Source organism: Lithobates pipiens, unplaced genomic scaffold (genome assembly GCF_037356315.1).
Source record: "Lithobates pipiens isolate NorthernLeopardFrog02 unplaced genomic scaffold, aLitPip1_a1.2 Scaffold_3, whole genome shotgun sequence".
Classification (NCBI taxonomy): domain Eukaryota; kingdom Metazoa; phylum Chordata; class Amphibia; order Anura; family Ranidae; genus Lithobates; species Lithobates pipiens.
The window spans coordinates 83,178,790-83,196,538 of NW_027507790.1; the positions used below are offsets into that span (position 1 = coordinate 83,178,790).

The window sequence follows — 17,749 nt, forward strand, 5'->3', positions numbered from 1 at the left end:
GAAAATAATACTGGGAGTATGCTATAGACCCCTTAACCTGAGGGAGGAAGGGGAGACAGATCTCCTATCACAAATTGGATTAGCAGCAAGGATGGGAAGTGTTATCATAATGGGGGATTTTAATTATCCAGACACAGACCGAGCGGAGGGAACCACGCATTCATCTAAGGCTCCTAAATGTCTTGCAGGACAATTTTATGAGTCAGATGGTAGATGCACCAACTAGAAATAAAGCATTACTGGATCTACTGATTACCAACAATACAGACCTGATCACGGATGTGGATATACAGGACAATTTAGGTAACAGCGATCACAGGTCAATTGGCTTCAGTATTAATAACACAAATAGGAAACATAAGGGGAATACAAGACACTGAATTTCAAAAGAGCCAACTTGGTTTGTATATCCACATCCGTGATCAGGTCTGTATTGTTGGTAATCAGTAGATCCAGTAATGCTTTATTTCTAGTTGGTGCGTCTACCATCTGCCTCATGAATCTTATGCCTTCTTATGCCTTCTAGCAAGATTCGTAGTTGCCTAAACTACGAACCTTGCTAGAAGGCATAAATTGGGATGAAATCTTAGGAACAAAGAACAAAGAGGAGAGATTGGTTTGCTTTAACAGCATATTAAATATGGGCATTAGCCATTGCATCCCATTGGGTAATAAATTTAAAAGAGCGAACAAAAGTCCTGGATGGTTGAGGGATCATCCTCAGTATTCACACTATAAAGAATGCAACAAGAAATGTAAGGGTGCAATAAGGACGGCTAAGATAGAACATGAAAGACACATAGCAGAGGAGAGCAAAAAAATCCTAAGAAATTCTTTAAGTATGTAAACAGTAAAAAAAAAAGGAGGACAGACCATATTGGCCCCATAAAGAATGAAGAAGGACATCTAGTTACAAAGATTAGGGAGATAGCGAAGGTATTGAATTTATTCTTCTCCTCAGTCTTCATGAGGGAATCGGGGGGCTTCAGTAACCAAAACTGCAGTGTTTATCCTCATGACACATCACAGGAAGCACCTCCATGGTTAACAGGGGACAGAATTAAAATTAGACTTGGGAAACTTAACATTAATAAATCACCAGGACCAGATGGCTTGCACCTGAGAGTATTTAGGGAACTCAATCAAGTAATTGCCAGACCATTGTTCCTAATTTTTATCACAGTCTACTGACTGGAATGGTACCAGCTGATTGGAGAAAAGCCAATGTAGCACCAATATTTAAAAAAGGCCCATACATCCCTGGGTATTACAGACCAGTTAGCCTAACATCAATAGTATGTAAACTCTTGGAGGGGATGATAAAGGACTATATACAAGATTTTAGTAGTGAGAATGGTATTATTAGCAGTAATCAGCATGGATTCATGAAGAATCGTTCTTGCCAAATCAATCTATAAACCTTCTATAAAGTGGTGAGCTGCCATCTAGATAAAGGAAGGCCATAGACGTGGTGTATCTAGATTTTGCAAAAGCATTTGACACGGTTCCCCATAAACGTTTACTGTACAAAATAAGGTCTGCTGGCATGGACCATAGGGTGAGTACATGGATTGAAAACTGGTTACAAGGGCGAGGTCAGAGGGTGGAGATAAATGGGGAGTACTCTGAATGGTCAGGGGTGGGTAGTTGGGTCCCCCAGGGTTCTGTGCTGGGACCAATCCTGTTTAATTTGTTCATAAACAACCTGGAGGATGGGGTAAACAGTAAACAGTTCAATTTCTGTATTTGCGGACAATACTAAGCTAAGCAAGGCAATAACTTCTCCGCAGCATGTGGAAACCTTGCAAAATGATCTGAACAAATTAATGGAGTGGGCAACTTCATGGCAAATGAGGTTCAATGCAGAAAAATGTGAATGCAATCTATACACTGGGGGGAGAACCTCTGGGGGAATCTAGGATGGAAAAGGACCTGGAGGTCCTAGCAGATGATATGCTCATCAATGGCATGCAATGCCTAGCTGCTGCTAACAAAGCAAACACAATATTGGCATGCATTAAAAAGGGGATTAATTCCAAAGATAAAACGATAATTCTCCAGCTCTACAAGACTCTGGTTCGGCCGCACCTAGAGTATGCTGCCCAGTTCTGGGCACCAGTCCTCAGGAAGGATGTACTGGAAATGGAACAAGTACAAAGAAGGGCAACAAAGTTAATAAAGGGTCTGGAGGATATTAGTTATGAGGAAAGGTTGCGAGCACTGAACTTATTCTCTCTGAAGAAGAGACGCTCGAGAGGGGATATGATTTAAATTTACAAATACCGTACTGATGACCCCACAATAGGGATAAAACTTTTTTGTGGAAGGGAGTTTAAACTACGTAGAGGGTTCTTTACTGTAAGAGCAGAAAGGATGTGGAATTCCCTTCCACAGGCGGTGGTCTCAGCAGGGAGCATCAATAGTTTCAAGAAACTATTAGATAAGCACCTGAATGACCACAACATACAGGGATATACAAGGTAATACTGACATATAATCACACACATAGGTTGGACTTGATGGATGTGTGTCTTTTTTCAACCTTACCTACTATGTAACTATGATTTAGATCTTTAAGATCTAGAATGGGTCTGACATTTGGTTTTGGAACCGTGAAAAGGTTTGAATAAAACCCCAACCCCTGCTCTTCCACGGGGACCACCATGATCACTTTTTGCGACAAAAGACGGTCTAACGCTTTAAGGAGAGACTTCTTTTTCTCTGGATCTTTGGGAACATTTGACCTGAGGAAATGAGGGGATGGGAATTCTCGGAACTCTAGTTTGTAACCTAGAGCTATTGTGGAGACCACCCATCTGTCTTGAAAATCCTCCTGCCAGACCCTCGAACGAGCGGGGGCGCCCCTTCATAAAGAGGCTTTAGTGTTCTGTCTTGTAGGTTTCCTCTCCAGGACTTATTTTGTCCCTGGGGCTGACTCTGAGGTTTATCTCTTGAACCTGACGGTGGAGGCTGTCGAGACAGCCTGGAGGCTGATGCCTCTTGCACTGGAGAAAGAGCTCATTTAAATGAGGGATGTTTACTCATTTTCTTAACTGGCAAAAGGGTACTTTTCCCACTTGATATCTTTTGGATATATTTATCCAAATCATTGCCAAACAGCCTTTCACCGTAGAAAGGAAACCCAGCCAGGAGCTTTTTTTGCATAGCACTTCGGCTGACCAATTTTTCAACCATAAGATCCTACGCATATCTTTATTCGTGACCAACATCTAAGACACTGGCAAAAAACTGGGGTACTCCCAGTAAGGGGAGGGGTTATATAGGGAGCTAAACTTCCTGTCTAGGGTGTGCCAGTGTCCATATAATCTATACAGTAATTACTGAGCTCTGTGTCCCATGATGTACTGTAAAGAAAAAACAATATTTTTTGCTATAATAAATATCCCACAAAAATATATAAAAAACTAATTTTTTTCTCAGTTTAGTCCGATATGTATTCTTCTACATTTTTTTTCCCCCAAAAATATTGCAATAAGCGTATATTGATTGGTTTGTTGGTTTGCGCAAAAGTTATAGTGTCTACAAAATAGTGGAGAGATTTATGGTATTTTTATTAATTATTTTTTTAATAGTAATGGTGGCTATTTTTATCGTGACTGCGACATTATGGCGGACACATTGGACACTTTTGACACTATTTTGAGACCACTGTCATTTATATAGCGATTAGTGCTATAAAAATGCACCGATTACTGTGTAAATGAAACTGGCAAGGAAGAGGTTAAACACTAGGGGGCGATCAAGGGGTTAAGTGTGTCCTTGGGAGTGATTCTAACTGTGGGGGGGGGGATTTTCCCAGTAGAACTTGACAGAGATCACTGCCCCCGATAACAGGGAGCAGTAGATCTCTGTCATGTTATTAGGCAGAACAGGGAAATGCATTGTTTACATAGGCATCTCCATGTTCTGACGCTCCATGACACGATCACGGGCCCCTGGCGGACATCGAGTCCGCAGGACCCGCGGGCACAGTCGCGGAGTACGCGGCAGGCGCACACCCCGCTGGCGACTTGCCCACAATGCTGCGATTAAAAGGGGACGTACCTGTATGCCTATTTGCTCAGCAGTGCCATTGTGCCGACTTACATCGTCGTGTGCTGTTCGGCAAGGGGTTAATAAACACAGGCACAGCTGGAACTCCGCTCTTTGTTCAGCAGAAAAAGTAAGACTCTAAACTAGTTCGAGCTAGAAAACATAGAATGCACATGTCACCTCAGAGCCCCTGAAGGAATGGGAGGAATAAATTTTTTATTTAGGTGTATAGAATACAATAAACACAAAAAATTATATGTAGGCTACTACTGCTGGTTTCCTTCTGAAAATGCTGGCTGCCTGGTTGTAGGCTCAAAGCGTTTTATCTGCTACTGAGGCCGATGATGAGACAACCATCTTGGGCATGCTCAGCCAAACATCAGAATAGAGACAGTTTTAGAAAGGAGCCAATTAACTTACCAGCATGTCTTTGGAGTGTGGGAGGAAACTGAAGAACCCAGAGGAAACCCACGCAGACACGGGGAGAACATGTAAACTCCATGCAGATAATGTCCTGGTTGGTCAGAAATGCTAACCCCTAAGCCATTGTGCTGCCACTGCTAACCGCTAAATCACTGACCCAAAATGAATATGCAGCAAGTGAAGATAAAACTCCTAAACTGTGTACTCATTCAAGGTCAGTGATTTACAAAATATTGAAGACAAAAGATTGGTATGAAAGCCAGGTAGCTAGCATAAGCAGAATGGGGTCACTGATTTTAGCATCCCCGTTTATTCCATGAAAAGTTTAGCTCATGTGTATAAAGTAATATTTCTTTTTTGAATGGTATGTGTTTCACCTTGTGCCAACACTGGTAACCCTGATAATACTCACAAGAGGCTTATCCAATGGAGGTGTGTTCTCCTCTTCAAATGCAGTCCTAGGGCTTGCAGTGTATATTAAGGAGTCTTCATTTATTGGACTTCTCCTCTCCGAATCTGCCTGTTCATTGACATCCTCAGGAACTGGGTCTCCTGTGTTATTAGTATCTGGTGTCTGACCTTCTACAACACACAGTTGGGAGGTTTCATTCTGGAGAACAATATCAGGCTGCTGTGGGAGATTTGTATCCTCCAGCTCATCGCTGTCATTTTTCAAAGGTTCTTCATCTGCAATATTCTCCTAGAAAAACAACAGATGGTAAAAAATAAAATAAAAATAAATACAAAGCATGTTCATTGTTGCAGTTCTAAAGAATTTGTATGCATTTTTCAGTGAATACTTATTACTCATTGTCCCCTGTGGTTTTCCTCACCCCACTCCAGGCCTTAAAATCCGTGGCCACAGAACCCACTAATGCCTACAGGCAAATTCCGGCACTGAGACTTTCTTACCGCCCTGGGATGGCTACAGTATGGAAAAATGTAAAACTTGCCATTCCCCCCATATGATGCCAGGGTGGCATACCATCTCCACCAGTTTTTACGAGCTATCCTGGACAGAGACTCATTCACCAAACCCACTACCTCATTTAAGGATTTATGCTGAGGTACCTGTTATCCTACCTATACAAACTATTGACCACTTTCTCAGAGAAATATGTGCCCCCTTACACGTGTAAGTAGGAAGAAAAATTACAACCTTTTTACACTGAGCTACCAACTTACAGAACAATCTACTTGGTCTATAAATCCTTCATACTGAACCAGATCCAAGAACAAGACTCAAAATTCTGTCCTGCTGGTATCGGATTCGGATTCCAACTTTATTATATACATTATATCCAAAAGCTCCTTCTACCTGGTGGCATAGCCAAACTGAGTCAGGTACACTTCTTTACTTCTTCATTATGCCTTTTGTCAGTTTTCTTCAAAATATTTGTAATTGTGTCTATCCAGTCTTGAGATTTTACAGTGTTTGCCCCAGAGCAAAGTCATGTCTAGCAGGGGTAGGAAAGGGACTTGATCTTTTACATAGTTCCATAGTTACATAGTTGGTGAGGTTGAAAAAAAGACACAAGTCCATCCAGTTCAACCTGTGTGTGTGCATTTACATCAATAGTACATTGTATATCCCTGTATGTTATGATCATTAAGGTGCCCATCTAAAAGTTTTTTTAAATTATCGATGGTGCCTGCTGATACCACTGCTTGTGGAATAGAATTCCACATCCTTACCGTTCTGACAGTAAAGAACCCTCTACGTAGCTTCTTCTAATTTTAGTGAATGGCCGCATGTCTTTTTAAATTCCCTTTTATTGAAATGGTTTTTCCCTATGCTAGGGTCATGAGTATGGTATTTGTACGGTACTTGTACATTTATATCATATCCCCTCTCAAGTGACTCCTCTCCAGAGAGAAGTTCAATGCTTGCGGACTTTCCTCATAGCTGAGTTCCTCCAGTCCCTTTATTAGCTTTGTTGCTATTCTCTGGAATTCTCTGGAATCTCTCCAGCTCTCTGTTGTGGTTTCACACTCAGATTCAAGTTTCCTCCCAACCCTCACCCCGTGAATGGACAGTGAAAACAGAAGTAGCACACTGATGAACTCATCTCTCTTTCACTCAGCTCTCTCCTTCTTTAAGCACAGCTTGTTGCACCTTGGCACACCTGACCGGCTCATTGTGCAGCTTCTCTCTCCCCCTCCCTGAGCTTAGCTGTAAAGGGACTGCAAGAGGCTGAACACCAAGTCAAATTCAGGTACTGACACTGCTTGTATTTAAATATATAAAAAAACATGTAGTGTATTAATGTTTACAAAGCTGCATTAATATGTGACATTTATATTTGGAGTTCAACTATAAGGCTGAATTTGCGATATGTGCGGTGATTCGTGTTTTGCTGCATTGTAAAAATTTGGTCACCGCGAGAACACAAAAAACAATTGTTTTCTGTGTGTCCCATTCATACTGCAACACAGCATTTTATCTCAGCGCATTGTACAGAGTCGCATGTCAACATAGCCACCCTCTTCTACTCATCCCTGAGCTGCACTACACATCTACATACAGACACATTCAGCTCTACACTCATAGCTGTGAGGTGCATCAGTGGAGGATAGGGAGTGTGCACTGGATAAAAAAGAACCCTTTAAACAATAGTAAGATATTGTTATACATTTTATATAGTGCCAACAGTTTACACAAAGCTACATAAACCCAGATAGTACAATTACAATACAATTTGGATCTGCTTTAATGGCAAAAACTTAAAGTGGAACTATACTCACCTACTATCCAGATTTGCGGTCTCCCAGGGCTACCCATCAGCCGATGTCATCTTCGATCAGGTTAGCTTCCAGGTAGCAATCTTCAGCCATTTTTATTGGCCCAGCCGAGATAACGTCACGCATGCTGTGGGAGTTCATTTATCTTGGCATTGCCGTCATTTGTACACTGTTTACAGGACATACAGGCAGCTAATGGAATTTTAATGCAGGAGAGACATAGCATGTCTCTTCCACATTAAAATCCTGCCTGTTTGCCAAATGTTTATTTCTTGATCATACATCACGGGACACAGAGCCCTCATTACATAGTGGGTTAGCTAGGCACCTTCGGTGATTGGACACTGATTAATCCCAATTAAGGAGAATTCCGCCCCTATATAACCCCTCCTATATGGGGAGCACATCAGTTTTTTCACCAGTGTCTTAGGTGGTTGGTCACGTAAAACATGTGCTATGAAGAAAACTCTATTCCGGTCCCTGTGGGGGCTTAAGGGCTATGCTGACCAGATCCATATCTCGGCCGATATTTTGACTCCCAAGATGGTATGGTACCCGGGCCTTGTTATCTGAAGAAACAAGGTTTTGCCTGTAAGTCTCTCCTTGGAAGACTGGGCTCTGAGAAAACCAGGCTTGCTGTACTATTAAGACAGTGGCATGGAAGTTCTGGCAGAATCTTTTAAAGGTAAGAGGTTCCTCTGAGTAGGAACCCAAAAAACCCTGAAGGCTGGCAACGTTACCCGCCGTGATGGGTGAAGGCTGGAAACTGTCTGTTCTCAGCAGTTCCTGCGGTGAGGACAGGTAAGAGAAGTTAATCCTATATATATATTACATATGGATTTCTTCAGAGTAGTTGTATGTCTTACCTGGTTTCTGCCACTAGAGGGAGTAAAGAGCAACCAGGAACAACACTTTGAACCATTGCACAATGCTCCTTTAGTACTTTTGACTAAGGAATTAGTCTTCTTGATAGCCATATCCTCCGCTAGGAGAGTATCAGAGTTGGCAGCTTTTTCTTGCGAAGAGCCGTATTTGATAATTCACAAGGACAGAGTAGTGATGCTTTTGCATCGTTCCTTCTTACCCAAGGTGGTTTCAGGATTCCATTTGAATCAAGATGTGATCCTACCATCCTTTTTTCCAGATCCGCAGTCCGAGGAAGAAGAATCTTTGCACACTCTCGATGTGGTAAGAGCAATCAGTATCCAATTGCAGGCAACTGCTCAGATACGGAAAACTGATTGTTTATTCATCCTGCCAGAAGACCTAAAAAAGGCAAGGCAGCATCGAAATCCACTCTTTCTAGATGGATTAGACAGGTTATTTTTCAGGCTCATGATATAAAGAGGAAGACTCCTCCTTTTCAAGTGAAAGCGCACTCAACTAGAGCTGTTAGTGCTTCTTGGGCAGTGCATCACCAGGCCTCCATGGCTCAGATCTGCAAGGCTGCGACTCGGTCTTCAGTCCATACATTCACCACATTCTATCAGGTGGATGTAAGAGGGCAAGAGGATGCCGCCTTCGGGCGCAGTGTACTGCAGACGGCAGTTTGGTTCCTCTGGTCCATGGCGGTCTATAATTCTGATCTGTGTCTCACTCCCCTCAAATTGAGCACTGCTTTGGGACATCCCACTATGTAATGAAGGCTCTGTGTCCCATGTATGATCAAGAAAATAGTATTTTTGAATACAGCTTACCTGTAAAATCCTTTTCTTGAGAGTACAGCATGGGACAGAGAGCTCCCGCCCTTCTATGTGTTTTACGTGGTTACCTATTGCTTTGCTACAAAACTGAGGTGCTCCCCATACGGGAGGGGTTATATAGGGGAGGAATTCTCCTTAATTGGGGTTAACCAGTGTCCAATCATCAGCTGTATTCAAAAATACTATTTTTTTCTTACTTCAAGTTCCACGTTAAGTACAGGGACCTGAATATGCCATTTGGCAGGGGTGCAAAGATCACAAAATTGCAGATCTTTGCGCAGGCAAGTAAAAAAATGATTGACTTACATGTAACTTGCCTGGCTGGTGTTCTGCTTTAAGGCATTGTTACTTTGCTGCAAAATAATAAACAAACTTTACCTGTACATTTGTAGGATCAGGCTGCTTTTCCTCGGTATCATGGTTGAATTGTGACACCGATCCATTAAGTACCTGTTCTTCTGTATCTGTCTCATAAAGTGTGTCTGGCATGCTGTCTCTTGCACTATTTAATTCCTAGTTGTAAAATAAAGATGTGATTTAATATTTTATAATGAAACTAGTCATAGAACATTGAGATCTTGTTCATACTAGATGCATGCATTTTCAAACATTGCAAGATATGTATTCAAAGAACAATTAAAGGCTCATGTATGCAAGTCTAAAGAAGTATGAAATCCAGAAAATATAACGTGCACAGGTCTCATAGAGAAGGTCTAAACTACCTTTACTTACCGTAAGGGCCGGTTCACACTGGGGGCGATGCGAGACGACACGACTTGCCTCGCCGCGACCTGCCGCGACCTCAGCGGCGACTTGCAAATGACTTCTGTATAGAAGTCAATGCAAGTCGCCCCGAGGTCGCCCAAAAGTAGTACAGGAACCTTTTTTCTAAGACGGAGCGACTCGAGTCGAGGAACCGAGAACGGTTCCATTGTACAGAACGGGGGCGACTTGTCAGGTCGCGGCACGGCAAGTCGTGTCGCCTCGTGTCACCCCCTGTGTGAACCGGCCCTAACTGAGCCAAATCCTCCTTCATTTATGTTTCGCATGCTCCCACACCTAGACACTGCAGCTCACAGAGGGAGGGTTTCAGCTGCTGCCAATCCAGGAAGCAGTAGGAAGGACTAGGTGTGGTCAGGTGATGATTGACAAGCTACAGGCTTATGATTCAGCAGCAACAATGCTGATGGCCCAACCCCCTGCAACTGTTTTTTTTTTCATTCAGATGTGGTGCAAGCAGCCACAGACTACATGCGAGTGGCAACTCTACTCTGAATTTAGGAGCAGTGCAGCATCGTTGCCACAACATTACAGGAAGCTGCATCAGGATGACTTCATTGGCAAGACCAACAGGTTTTTTGGGGACTTTGCAGGGGGACAAAGAGAAAACTGTGCAGGTGCACTTATAAAGTTTATGCAATCAATATTTTATTTGCAGATGCACTTATAATTAGAAAAAAATTAAAAACAAAGAAAACAGGGGAGAGTAGCCACTCAATCCAGTAGAATTTGCAAAATGAAGTTGCATGACAGTGATATTCTGGATTTGTTGTATTTTGGTACAGAAACACAAAAGCCTTTCTTCAGGGAGTCTGTTACCTCCACACAATATTGATGTATGGAATATATGGCCCAGTTTGGGAGCTCTCATAGATTATTATTGGGCTAAATTTTACCTATGTTTCTAAAGGGAAACTACAATGGTTCGGGTCATTTTTTTTATTTAGGAATAATAAATTGATGTTTTTTATTTACTGTATAATATATATATATATATATATATATATATATATATATATATATATATATATATATATATATATATATATATATATACACACACACACTGTATTTATTGGCATATAACACTCACTTTTTCACCCTGAAAATCAGGTGCAAATAGTGTGTGCATGTTATACACCGATACTGCAATTTGGGCTGCCTAGGAGGGAACAGGGAGGGGACAGGACAAGCGCCGTCGGATTACATACAGCAAGAATCTCCTGTTTACTCAGCGGCCTCTCTAATAGGAAGTCCCGTCTCCTGGGCCAGCCTTGGACCAGTGTTCTGTCTATCATAGAACGTTGTATTAAAGAGGCTGCCACTGAAAGTAAAGGGGCCGAATAATTTTGCACGCACCACTTTTCAGTTTTTTATTTGCTAAAAAAGTTTAAAAAAAGTTTAAAAAAGTTTAAAATATCCAATAGATTTCGTTCCACTTCACAATTGTGTCCCACAGCCCAAAGGTTGAAAAGTTCAAGGGGGCCGAATACTTTCGCAAGGCACTGTATATATATATATATATATATACACAGAGAGAGAGAGAGAGAGAGAGAGAGAGAGCCTTAAAAAAGTATTCATACTCCTTAAAATTTTCCACATTTTGTCATGTTATAACCAAAAATGATAGACCAACACAAAGTGGCACATAACTGTGAAGTTAAAGGAAAATGATAAATGGTTTTCAAAACGAGTCAATACTTTGTAAAACCACCTTTCTCTGCAATTAGAGCTGCAAGTCTTTTCGGGGATGTCTCTACCAGCTTTACACATCTAGAAAGTGAAATTTTTGCCCATTCTTCTTTGCAAAATAGCTCAAGCTCTGACAGATTGGATGTAGAGCGTCTGTGAACAGCAATTTCCAAGTCTTGCCACAGCGCCGCCTCAGCTGGGAAGCCAAGATCTTTTTATTTTTTATTTCAGGCTTCCCAGCCTAGAGGTGAGATGCGGGGTCTTATTGACCCCATATCTCACTGTAAAGAGGTCCTGTCATGTCATATTCCTATTATAAGGGATGTTTACATTCCTTGTAATAGGAATATAAGTGATCCAAATGTTTTTATTTTTTTATTAAAAAAGTGTCAAAATAAAAATTAAGTAAAATTAACAATAATTTTTTTATTTAAAGCGCCCCTGCTTGCAAGCAGAAGCGAACGCATACGTAAGTCCCGCCAAAATATGAAAACGGTGTTCAAACCACACATGTGAGGTGTCGCCGCGAACGTTAGAGCGAGAGCAATAATTCTAACCCTAGACCTCCTCTGTAACTCAAAACATGTAACCAGTAAAAAATGTTAACGCGTCACCTATGGGGATTTTAAGTATCAAAGTTTCGTGCTATTCCACAAGCGTGTGCAATTTTGAAGCGTGACATGTTAGGTATCTATTTACTCGGTGTAACTTCATCTTTCACATTATGCAAAAAAAAAAAAAACTGGGCTAACTTTACTGTTTTGTTTATTTTTAAAAGCATGAAACTGTTTTTTTTTTTTAAACTCGTTTGAAAAATGACTGCGCAAATACTGTGCGAGATAAAAAGTTGCAAAGACCGCCATTGTATTTTCTAGGGTGTCTGCTAAAAAACATATATAATGTTTGGGGGTTCTATGTAATTTTATAGCAAAAAAATTATGATTTTTACATGTAGGAGCGAAGTGTCAGAATTGGCCTGGATGCGAAGTGGTTAAATAATATTATTTTGCAAAGTACAAAAATGGTGCTTGACGCTCCATACTCTTACATTTATAAGTACTTCTTCATCAGTCGGGCTGCGGGGGCTTTGATTATGTGGTACATTGTCATTTTCTTGCTCCACCTCATCTCCACTTGTAGTCTTAGGGCTGTCCCCTAGGGAGGTATAGCTGGATGGAAGCATTGTGTGCTCTTCATTATTTTCAGCAGCCTTGGTTTCACTGACTTCCATAGGGATATCTTGGCCAACAGCTTCATAGTGTAATATGTCTTCTTGAGATTCAGGATGGTTTTCAGACATTTTGTACTGTATCAAGAAACACCCAAATAGTCAGAATTAAACACACATACTGTATAATATTATATATATGTCGGGTAAAATAAGTATTGAACATGTCATCATTTTTCTGGATAAATATATTTCTAAAGGTGCTATTGACATGAAATTTTCACCACATGTCAGTAGCAACCCATGCAATCCATACATACAAAGAAACCAAAACAAATAAGTTCAGAAATTAAGTTACGTGTCATAAAATGAAATTACACAGGGACAAGTATTGAACACATGAAGAAAGGGAGGAGCAAAAAGGCATGGAAAGTCAAGACACCAGCTGAAATCTATCAGTAATTAGAAAGCAATCCTGCCCCTTGTCAGTGCAAATAATTATCAGTCTCAACTGATGGCCTATAAAAAGGTGTCTCATTACCAAGGTGTCACACAAGAAACATCTCATGATGGGTAAAAGCAAAAAGCTCTCTCAAGACCTTTGCAACCTTATTTTTGCAAAACATACTGATGGCATTGGTTACAGAAGGATTTCTAAACTTCTGAATGTTCCAGTGAGCACTGTTGGGGGCCATAAATCGGAAGTGAAAAGAACATAATTTCACCATAAACCAGCCACAACCAGGTGCTCCTCACAAGATTTCTGACAAGAGTGAAAATAATTATCAGAAGAGTTGTCCAAGAACCAATGACCACTTGTGGAGAGCTTCAGAAAAACCTGGAATTAGCAGATACAATTGTTTCAAAGAAAACAATAATTTTTGCAATAAATCGTCATGCTTGTATGCACAACATTTAGACAAGCCTGTGAAATACAGGAAGTATATAGTCTGGTCAGATGAGACCAAAATGTAACTCTTTGGATGCCGTAATACACACCATATTTGGAGGTCAAATGGCACTGCACATCATCCCAAAAACACCCCCATACCAACAGTGAAGTTTGGAGGTGGGAATATCATGGTGTGGGGCTGTTTTTAAGCATACGGTCCTGGCAAACTTCATATGCTTGAACAAAGGATGAATGGAAAAATGTACCAAGACATTCTTGATAAAAATCTGCCACCATCTACCAGGATGATGAAGATGAAACGAGGGTGGACGTTTTAGCAAGACAATGATCCCAAACACAAAGCCAAGGAAACTCTCCATTGGTTTTAAACAAAGAAAATAAAGCTACTAGAATGGCCCAGCCAATCACCTGACTTGAATCCAATAAAAAAATCTATGGGAAAAACTAAAGATCAGAGTTCATAGAAGAGACCCACGGAACCTTCAAGATTTGAAGACTGTGTAGAAGAATGGGCCAAAATCACAACTGAGCAACGCATGCGACTAGTATCTTCATACAGGAGGCCCCTTGAAGCTGTTATTACCAACAAAAGGATTTTGTGCAAAGTATTAAATAAATTTAATTTAGCATGTTCACTACTTTTTCCCTGTGTCATTCCATTTTATTACACATAACCTATTTTCTGAACTTATTTGTTTTGGTTTTCTTTGTATGTATAGATTGTATTGGCTGTTACCGACATGTGGTCAAAATGTCATGTCAATAGCACCTTTATAAATATATTTACCTAGAAATATGGTGACGTGTTTAATATTTATTTTACCCGCTGTGTGTGTGTATATATATATATATATATATATATATATATATATATACACAGTGCCTTGCGAAAGTATTCGGCCCCCTTGAACTTTTCAACCTTTTGCCACATTTCAGGCTTCAAACATAAAAATATAACATTTTTATTTTTTGTGAAGAATCACCAACAAGTGGGACACAATTGTGAAGTGGAACGAAATCTATTGGATTTTTGAAACTTTTTTAACTAATAAAAAAATGAAAAGTGGGGCGTGCAAAATTATTCGGCCCCCTTGCGCTAATACTTTGTAGAGCCACCTTTTGCTGCGATTACAAGTGCAAGTCGCTTGGGGTATGTCTCTATCAGTTTTGCACACTGAGAGACTGAAATTCTTGCCCATTCTTCCTTGCAAAACAGCTCGAGCTCAGTGAGGTTGGATGGAGAGCGTTTGTGAACAGCAGTTTTCAGCTCTTTCCACAGATTCTGGATTGGATTCAGGTCTGGACTTTGACTTGACCATTCTAACACCTGGATATGTTTATTTGTGAACCGTTCCTTTGTAGATTTTGCTGTATGTTTGGGATCATTGTCTTGTTGGAAGATAAATCTCCGTCCCAGTTTCAGGTCTTTTGCAGACTCCAACAGGTTTTCATCCAGAATGGTCCTGTATTTGGCTGCATCCATCTTCCCCTCAATTTTAACCATCTTCCCTGTCCCTGCTGAAGAAAAGCAGGCCCAAACCATGATGCTGCCACCACCATGTTTGACAGTGGGGATGGTGTGTTGAGGGTGATGAGCTGTGTTGCTTTTACGCCAAACATATCGTTTTGCATTGTGGGCAAAAAGTTTGATTTTGGTTTCATCTGACCAGAGCACCTTCTTCCACATGTTTGGTGTGTCTCCCAGGTGGCTTGTGGCAAACTTTAGACGATACTTTTTATGGATATCTTTGATAAATGGCTTTCTTCTTGCCACTCTTCCATAAAGACCAGATTTGTGCAGTGTACGACTGATTGTTGTCCTATGGACAGACTCTTCCACCTCAGCTGTAGTTCTCTGCAGTTCATCCAGAGTGAAAGTTTAGAGGGACGGCCAGGTAGATTTGCAGTGGTCTGATACTCCTTCCATTTCAAAATGATTGCTTGCACAGTGCTCCTTGGGATGTTTAAAGCTTGGGAAATCTTTTTGTATCCAAATCCGGCTTTAAACTTCTCCACAACAGTATTACGGACCTGCCTGGTGTGTTCCTTGGTCTTCATGATGCTCTCTGCGCTTTCAACAGAACCCTGAGACTATCACAGAGCAGGTGCATTTATACAGAGACTTGATTACACACAGGTGGATTCTATTTATCACCATCAGTCATTTAGGACAACATTGGATCATTCAGAGATCCTCGCTGAACTTCTGGAGTGAGTTTGCTGCACTGAAAGTAAAGGGGCCGAATAATTTTGCACGCACCACTTTTCAGTTTTTTATTTGCTAAAAAAGTTTAAAAAAAGTTTAAAATATCCAATAGATTTCGTTCCACTTCACAATTGTGTCCCACAGCCCAAAGGTTGAAAAGTTCAAGGGGGCCGAATACTTTCGCAAGGCACTGTATATATATATATATATATATATATATATATATATATATATATATATATATATATATATATATATAGATAGATAGATAGATAGATAGAGAGAGAGTGCCTTAAAAAAGTATTCATACTCCTTAAAATTTTCCACATTTTGTCATGTTACAACCAAAAATGTAAATGTATTTTATTGGGATTTTATATGATAGACCAACACAAAGTGGCACATAACTGTGAAGTTAAAGAGGAAGTAAACCCTGATGGGTTTACTTCCTCTTTTTTTTCCCTGCAAAAGGTAAAGCATAATGGACTACTATGCATCGCATAGTAGCTCATTATGTGTCACTTACCTGACACAGGAGCCAGCGAAGTCGCCGCTGTCCCCTGTAGTCCGCCGCATCCATCTTGCTGGTGGCGTCTCGCAGCTCCGACGAATGACAGCGGCGAAGCCGCAATGACGTCACTCCCGTGCATGCGCACGGGAGTCGCGTCTCGCAGCTCCGCCGCTGCCATTCGGCGAAGCCGCGATGACGTCACTCCCGCGCATGCGCACGGGAGTCGACAAATTAGGCAGATCCATTCTTGGACTTGCCGCATTTAGTGCGTAGACAGCGGTGCCCATTTTCGGGCAAATATCTCCTAAACCATATAGGTTTAGGAGATATTGCTTGGACCTACAGGTAAGCCTTAATCTAGGCTTACCTGTAGGTCAAAGTGGTTTGAAAGGGTTTACTTCCTCTTTAAAGGAAAATGATAAATGGTTTTCAAAACGAGTCAATACTTTGTAAAACCACCTTTCTCTGCAATTAGAGCTGCAAGTCTCTTCACGGGATGTCTCTACCAGCTTTACACATCTAGAAAGTGAAATTTTTGCCCATTCTTCTTTGCAAAATAGCTCAAGCTCTGACAGATTGGATGTAGAGCGTCTGTGAACAGCAATTTTCAAGTCTTGCCACAGATTCTCATTTGGATTTAGGTCTGAACTTTGACTGGGCCATTCTAACACTTGAATATGCTTTGATCTAAACCATTCCATTGTAGCCCTGGCTGTATGTTTAGGGTCATTGTCCTGCTGGAAGGTGAACCTCCGCCCCAGTCTCAAGTCTTTTACAGATTCCAACATGTTTTCTTCAACGATTGCCCTGTATTTGGCTCCAACCATCTTCCCATCAACTCTGACCACATTCCCTGTCCCTGCTGGAGAAAAGCATCCCCATAACATGATGCTGCTAACAACACTGTGTTTCACGGTGGGGATGGTGTGTTCAGGGTGTTGTGCAGTGTGAGTTTTCAGTCACACATAGCGTTTTGCTTTTTGGCCAAAAAGTTCAATTTTGGTCTCATCTGACCAGAGCACCTTCTTCCACATGTTTGCTGTGACTTCCACATGGCTTCTCACAAACTGCAAATGCACGACTAATAGTTGCCCTGAGGACAGATCCTCCCACCTGAGCTGTGGATCTCTGCAGCTCCTCCAGAGTTACCATGGGCCTCTCGGCTGCTTCTCTGATAAACGCTCTCTCCCTGCCTGGCCTATCAGTTTAGGTGGATGGCCATGTCTTGTTAGGTTTGCAGTTATACCACACTCTTTCAATTTTCAGACGATGGATTGAACAATGCTCTGTAAGATGTTCAAAGCTGGAGATATTTTTTTATTACCTAACCCTGCTTTATACTTCTCGACAACTTTAGCTTTGACCTGTCTGGTGTGTTCCTTGGCCTTCATGATGCTGTTTGTTCACTAAAGTTCTCTAAAAAAACTCTGAGGGCTTCAAAGAACAGCTGTATTTATACTGAGATTCATTTACACACAGGTGGACTCTATTTACTAATTAGGCAATTGGTTCCACTAGATTTTAGTTAGGGGTATTAGAGTAAAGGGGAGAATACAAA

General features: G+C 41.1%; 1 protein-coding gene across 1 annotated transcript in view; it reads right to left on the reverse strand.

The window, feature by feature from the left end:
* The window catches only part of CFAP251 (cilia and flagella associated protein 251), a 164,544-nt gene that overhangs the window by 133,930 nt on the left and 12,865 nt on the right, over nt 1–17,749 (reverse strand). The window contains exons 2-4 of the mRNA XM_077461962.1: nt 12,442–12,699; nt 9,300–9,434; nt 4,889–5,176 (exon numbers count right to left, since the gene is read on the reverse strand). Of these exons, the coding sequence (XP_077318088.1) occupies nt 4,889–5,176; nt 9,300–9,434; nt 12,442–12,693 (675 nt within the window). The 5' untranslated portion in view covers nt 12,694–12,699. The remainder of the gene's footprint in view (nt 1–4,888; nt 5,177–9,299; nt 9,435–12,441; nt 12,700–17,749) is intronic.